Source organism: Plodia interpunctella, unplaced genomic scaffold, assembly GCF_027563975.2.
Source record: "Plodia interpunctella isolate USDA-ARS_2022_Savannah unplaced genomic scaffold, ilPloInte3.2 Pint_39, whole genome shotgun sequence".
In the NCBI taxonomy this organism is placed as follows: Eukaryota; Metazoa; Arthropoda; class Insecta; order Lepidoptera; family Pyralidae; genus Plodia; species Plodia interpunctella.
In genome coordinates, this window is record NW_026525659.1 from 661 (window position 1) to 7,963 (window position 7,303).

General features: G+C 47.1%; 1 protein-coding gene across 1 annotated transcript; it reads left to right on the top strand.

The window, feature by feature from the left end:
- Nucleotides 1–4,528: 4,528 nt before the first annotated feature.
- Nucleotides 4,529–6,466, top strand: LOC128682742 (uncharacterized). The gene has a single exon (XM_053767570.1). It carries the CDS (start codon nt 4,529–4,531, stop codon nt 6,464–6,466), a length of 1,938 nt encoding a protein of 645 aa, XP_053623545.1.
- The last annotated feature ends 837 nt before the right edge of the window (nt 6,467–7,303 follow it).

Here is a 7,303-nt window from a genome sequence, read left to right on the forward strand (position 1 = left end):
GGTTAGGTTAGGTTAGGTTAGGTTAGGTTAGGTTAGGTTAGGTTAGGTTAGGTTAGGTTAGGTTAGGTTAGGTTAGGTTAGGTTAGGTTAGGTTAGGTTAGGTTAGGTTAGGTTAGGTTAGGTTAGGTTAGGTTAGGTTAGGTTAGGTTAGGTTAGGTTAGGTTAGGTTAGGTTAGGTTTTTTTTTTTTTTTAGATTTCTCCTGGATGCTACACGACATCCGGGAGGAATTTATTATCGAGCATTATTACAGAGTTTCTTACATGTATATATCATAGTTTTACATAAGCAATTGTCTTTGAAGTTTTAATTTTACAGTTTTGTTGCCTCTGCGATTTGATACAGTGGCATTTATTTTTATAATCACTTAATTATTAATCAAATTACAATTGTAGGTTAAATTTTTTCAAGTTACTTATTATGCTGTGTAAATGGTTTGCTAATGTCTTGATGGTGGAGTCTCGGTGATGAATTTGATTGAGGTCATATGGGTCTATCTTGTAAATCCTGGCTACTTCTTCGTGTTCGTTTCTTGATTTGTAAAATTTTGGGCAGTGTTCTATTAGATGTTTCATGGATTGTATGCTAGTACTGTCGCATGGGCAGACTTCTGTATTCGTTAATTTGAACCTGTGTAGATATTCTTTGTGGTACCCATGGTTGGTTATGAGTTGAGTAATTTCAAAATTCGGTGCTATTTTTTCTGTAAATTTTCTTAATTGTTCTAAACTTGGGAAGAATTTGCTAATGTGATGGCCTGTTATTTCCTGTCTGTATATTTCCTTCCATTTATCATCTATTGATTTTTTGATTTCCCTTTTTGCATATGATATGGGGAATTTGTTGGATTTGGTTGAGGTCTTCATTGCTGCTGCTTCTTTGGCTTCTATATCTGCTGCTTCGTTTCCGGTTATGCCAGTGTGGGCCTTTACCCATATAAAAATTAACTTAGCTTTATGTTTGGTTTTTAGTCTATGTATGCAGCTGTGTATTGAAGAAATTGTGGGGTCTGGGTTATTTCTATCTTGTAAGGCTTTTAGGGCTGATTGACTGTCTGAGGCTATTGTTATTGTTGTGTTTGTGATCGATGGGATTTCTTCGATGTATTTTATGGCAGTTTCGATGGCGATTAGTTCGGCAATGAATACTGTGTTTACTCTATTTAGTTTGATTTTTTTAGTGATGGTTGTGTTATTTGGTAGGTAGAGAATTGCGCCGGCTCCGGTGTCTCCGTTTTCTAATTTGCTTCCATCTGTATATATTTTTATTGTTGCGTCTTGTGTAAGTCTATCTATGTCTTCCTGTGTTTGGGCTTCGTGTATTTGAATTGTTTGTCGGTCTGCTGGATGTAGTTTTTGGCTTATTTTAGTTTTTGTTCTTAGTCTTACGTCTTCGGGGAGTTGGGGGAGCACGCCTCTCTGTTTCGTTTGATGGACCTCCCTGTACTCCTCTATCACCAGGTGTAACGGGGTGAGGCCTGCCAGTGCCACCACCGTTATAGTTGGTGCGGTGCGGAAGGCTCGGGTGATTTTGATTGCAAATTGTCGTTGTAGTGACCAGAGTTCTTTTCTAATGTGTTTAAATTTAGTTGCTGATCCCCATATGCCTGCGGCGTATGTGAACATTGGTTGGATGACTGAGATGTATATGGTTTTGACATTTTCCGGGTGTATGCCCCATGTGGGTCTGATAAGTTTAGTTAGTTTACTGAATAGTTTTTGGGTTTTTTCTATGACAGAGTGACAGTGGGAGGTGAACGATAGGCGGTTGTCGATTATTACGCCTAGAAGTTTGATTTTGGAAGAGAAGGGGATGTGGGTATTTTGCATGGTTATGATTGCATTTTTGGATTTTGGTGTGAATGTAATTGCTTGAGTCTTGTGGGGGGCAAATGTGAGTTTAGCTTTATTTCCCCATTCTGATATCATTTTGAGGGTTTCATTGTACTCTAATGTTTCTTTCTGTTGTTGTGGGTTTTCAACTTCTATTATAAGTTTGTCTTTTGTAATTTGGGTTATTTTGCTAGGAGCGAAGTTCTTATCTTTAAATGAAATTTGTTCTCTCAGAGTCTGTATGGCTGGTTTGGCGTTGTCGCCGTCGGGGGTTGGGGTCTTAACAAGAATAGTTGATTTAGTGGGGGCCTTGGCGGTCAAAGAGGCGTATGTGGGGGCCTTGGAGGGGGCAGAGAGGGTATGGAACGCCTCAAGCTCCTCCCTAAAAACCCGTCTGAGAGTGTCTTCCTGAATAGTGGGGTTTGGGGTTAGGGGGTTAGGGGTGTCCTGAGAGCTTTTTTCACTATTGCTCGATGTGATTTTTATCGTGGTGCTCTTAATAGCTTCTGCTGCGTCTACTATTAATTTCTTATTGGGTGCTGTGACGCTTTTTCCTTGGTTAATTGCTTCAATAATGATGTTTGCTAGCTGATATATTTTTTCTGTGGGGTTTTCTGACAAATTGGGGAGGGTCGGGGGGGTGGGCAAGGTGGCTTTAACGCTTGCCATGATTTATGAAAGAAAGAATGACTTTAAACATTAAACAAAAAAAAAAAAAAAAAGATAAGAGAATTATTTTAACTTTATAAATTAATATCTCAGAAACTAGTTGAGAAAAGATTTCAAAAATGGCGTGGGTGTACTTCTATGGGTCTAATCTATTGGAAAAGAGTGCAAGTTTGACCAAAAATGCGAAAAAGTAGTGAAAATTTCCGATTTTACGAGCTTAATATCTCAGAAACTACTGGGTATAAAATTCCAAAAACAGCGTGAAACTTATTTTTTAGGTCTAGACTATGGATGTATAATGTTGGTTTGTCCGAAAATCCCGTAGGAGAAAAGTGATTTTTCAGTTTGAAATTACGTAAAGTCGTCGAAAAAATGTTCTCTTTTTTGGTTAGGACAGTCTATCTCAGAAACTATGGCAGGGAAAATTCTCAGATTTGGCACAATTATGGTCAGATAGATGCACTAGGGGCTCAACTATGTCACTTAGCTCTGGGGCTCCAGGGTCCTGGTGTGTGATGACGCGAAGTCGCCAGATGTTGGATTTCGGCAGGAAAAACGGCTGTATCTCAGGAACGCGGGATCCCAGGAACTTGGTGAAACTGCCTTCAGATGCGTCTTCTTACCGCACTTCAGGAGGCAGTTGGACCACTAGCGAAGGTGCATGGGTTTAGCCGCAAACACAAGAAAACCGCTGATTGGCTGTGATGGTTTTTCTGTGATAGCCACCTGATGGCTCAGCAGAAATGTCTCAAATTTGGTGAAATTGTAGTCACTGATTTAACACACAAGATAGCAGTTCAAAAAAGTGGGGTTATCGATCTTATTCCAGAGAAAAAATTTTTTGAAGTTTAAAATTTTTAAAAGTGAAAATGTTTGGGTTTCCTGTTGTTACACTATTGTCTTAATATCACTGTACTATATGTCAAAAGTTGCGCACTGTTGTAACCTTTAATTTGGTATATGAATCATAAAGATATCTGTCCACTGGGTTTTTTTATTGATTTTAATATGAAAAAAGTCAACGAAAATTTAGAGTTTTTGCACTTTTAAAAATAGTTACTAAAAATCTACACTTATAACACTACACACAGTTCATAGCACTAATAAGCACGCATTTTTTAAGGTATCTCACTTAGCTGTAGCACTTTTAGATCCGGAGGTATTAATTTTTTAAACGAAAAATGGGGAATTTTTTGCGCGGAGCGACGTGGACCGTGTGCGTTCAGCTCGCGCGCGGCGGGGAGACTGGGTTAGGTTAGGTTAGGTTAGGTTAGGTTAGGTTAGGTTAGGTTAGGTTAGGTTAGGTTAGGTTAGGTTAGGTTAGGTTAGGTTAGGTTAGGTTAGGTTAGGTTAGGTTAGGTTAGGTTAGGTTAGGTTAGGTTAGGTTAGGTTAGGTTAGGTTAGGTTAGGTTAGGTTAGGTTAGGTTAGGTTAGGTTAGGTTAGGTTAGGTTAGGTTAGGTTAGGTTAGGTTAGGTTAGGTTAGGTTAGGTTAGGTTAGGTTAGGTTAGGTTAGGTTAGGTTAGGTTAGGTTAGGTTAGGTTGGGGTGCTAAGTGCGGGAAACCTCCTCGAGTGCCCATTCCCTTGAACGTTTACCTCTCTCTCTTAATCCTCTTGGATTCGGTTAGAGCGGTGGCTGACAAGGGATTTGGGACGGTGCACCCTGGGCGGCAGCCAACAACTCTCCGTTATGCGGGGTCTTGTTGGTTGTTGGCCAATATCCTGCTAACCAGCCACTCTCTCCTGTCTGAACAATCAGACAGTGAGCAGCAGATGTGGCTTGCGCGGCGTTCAGGTCTTGGACGTGGACCTGCGTCGGGCAACTCGTTACCCCAAATACTGGGGCCGAGGGTGCTGTGCTATTAAAAGCCAGCGCCGCGAGGAAGAAAACCTCATCAAAAATAACCCCAATCCCAAGGTCTGGCGTGCCGATGGGATGAATGGCGGGGGGGGAACCCCGTCCCGAGCGCTCACATGAGAGTAGGAGGAGTCAGGGACCTCACCCTGATCAAAAAAAGGAAAATATGAAATGGCGAGTGACAAAAACTATTTACCCCAGGAGGGTACCAGCTTCGCTGGAGAATCCCTCTCTGCATCTTCGGATGTGGACAGCCTCACCGTATCTGGGGGGGGCATCAACCGCCAGAGGGACGCAAGTCCCTCTCAACAATCAGTCCAGACGGACTCTGACAACGACAGCGACTCTAGTCTCCCAGAGGCTTTGCTGAACGAGGAGAACAGAGGTGGCAGGGGTAGTGCTCCCCTGAAAAGGAAAGCACCGGAAGTATCAGGAGCTATGGAACGAGGTCCTAAAATCAACACCGCCATCAGGGGCCGGCCTCGCACACCAGGTATGCGGCGCACACAAGGCGCAACTGAAGGCCGTAAACGCGCCACTGTAGTGGACGAGCACTTGGGGGTGGTCCGGGCTGCTGCCAACAGGGTGCTCGAAGAAGCCGATAAGTCCGGAAACCTCAAAGGGACGGTGTGGCGGGCCATGAAAGAGTCCTGCCAACAAATATTGGAAGCTGCCGAGAAAATCGAGGCCCAACAGGTGGAATCGGAAGCAGTTCGAATACTCACAGCGGACAATAAAAGGATGAGGGAACAGCTAGAACTTCTACAGAAGGAAACAAAGGCGCTCCGTACGGCCTACTCCGAAAAGGCGGCTGCGCCTTTAACCTCAGGGACGGGAATCACAAGGACCGAAATCCAAGAAGTCCTTGCGGACTTTAAGGAATCCTTAGAAAGGGACCTGTTTCTGAGATTGGGGGGCATGGTTACGGATCGGCTTAAGGAGGCTGAAAAAAGGGGCATTCTTGCTCCCGAGCCGATTATGCGCCCGCCCCTTACGACAGATAAGAGGCCAAATGAGGTTGAACGCCAAAACCATGAAGAGGAACGGCCAACGACACTAATGTCATCCGCAAGACCTGGACCAGCGGCGCGAAATACAACCCGTCGCAGGCCACAGCCGCAGGAGGAAGAGCCACAGCCTGGCCCCTCTCAGACAACTGAAGCTCCTCTGACCAACCAGGAGAAGGAAGGATGGGCCACTGTGGTGAAAAAGAAAAAAGGCAAGAGGGGAAAAGGCAAGGGGCACGGAAAAAATTCCCCCCCTGACAAGCTGAAACCCACCCAAGCCCAGGTCCGAACCCCCGGGGTGTCTGCGAAGCCGCCACCTAAGAAAATGTTCACCCCACCAAAGTCGTCGGCGGTGGTGGTAACCCTACGGCCGGAATCCAAAATGGATTACAAATCAGTTATGGCCAGGGTCACCACCCTTAAGCTACCGTCCATTGGGGTGGACCACGTGGCGGTAAGGAGAACTGCTACCGGGGCTCGCATTATTGAGATCCCCGGAGCTCACAGTGCGGTCTCCGCTGACACCCTGGCCGAAAAATTAAGGGAGATGGTGGGCGATGAAGCCCAAATATCACGGCCATATAAAACGGCACAAATAAAAATTTATGGCTTCGATGAGTCAGTGACCCAGGAGTCCCTAAAGGAAGCTGCAGCTGAAGCTGGAAACTGTCCACCGGGACAGATAAGGGTTGGCGCTATTCGCACGGCACCTGACCAGACCGGGGCGTCTATTCTAACTTGCCCTGTAGCAGCCGCCAACAATTTGATCAAAGCTGGACGCCTACTGGTCGGATGGTCGGCCGCCAAAATCAAGGGGCTCGAGGCCCTGCCCATGCGATGCTTCCGCTGCATGGGCTTGGGCCACACTAGGGCCCTCTGTCCGTCTCCGGTGGACAGATCCAATGTGTGCCACCGATGCGGCCAAACGGGCCACATGACGGTGGAATGTAGCGCCAAGGAGCCATGGTGTGCCGTGTGCCACGCCGCAAAGCTCCCGGCGGGGCACGTAATGGGGGGAAAGGCCTGCAACCCCCCACGCACCAGGGGTAAGACGGCCCTGGCTACGAGGGAGGTCTCGGAGGGTCGACTAATGGAACATTAATGCCAACACGACCCTCCCACCACCTGGAAGTTCTGCAGGCCAATGTCAACCACTGCGCCCGTGCCCAAGACCTCCTAGTCCAGCACGTGGCGGAGTGGGGCATTGGCGCTGCCATAGTGTCGGAACCCTATTACGTCCCCCCGCTTTCCAACTGGGCTGGCGACACTGAGGGGCTGGTGGCGGTTACTGCTCCCCAAATCGGAAACCACCCACCTCTCTCGAAAATTGTGAGTGGTAGAGGTTACGTGGCGGTGAGATGGGGAGTTATCGCAATAATTGCTGCATACTTCTCCCCCAACGAGCCGCTTCGTGACTTCGAAGACCTCCTTGAGAGAGTGGGTAGGACGATCGGGAGCATAGCGCCGACACCTGTCATGCTGATGGGAGACCTCAACGCGAAACACACGGCATGGGGTTCTCCCGTCGCCAGCCCAAGGGGGGAAGCCCTCTATGACTGGGCGGTGGGAGTGGGGCTTGAAGTCCTAAACCGGGGCAACGCCGCTACCTGCGTGCGGCGGAACGGGGAGTCGATAGTTGATGTGACGTTTGCGACCCCGGCCATTGCCGCGCGGGTGGCGAATTGGCGTGTCCTGGAGGATGTCGAGACCCTCTCCGACCATTTATATATAAGGACGACGGTCTCCAACATGCCCTGTTCCCAAATGCCCGGTCGGGACGAGGGGGGGCGGCAAGGGTTCCCCAGGTGGAATATGGCAAGTCTCGACAGGGACCTGGCTGAAGAGGCTGCCATGATTATCGAATGGAGAGAACCCACACCAAGCCGGTCCCTTGGTGTGGAGGAAAGGGCAATAGGCTTTCGCGTGTCACTCACTGAGG

What these genes read in the sequence shown, in the direction of transcription:
- LOC128682742 (XM_053767570.1), top strand. Translation starts at nt 4,529, where the DNA reads ATGGCGAGTGACAAAAACTATTTACCCCAGGAGGGTACCAGCTTCGCT.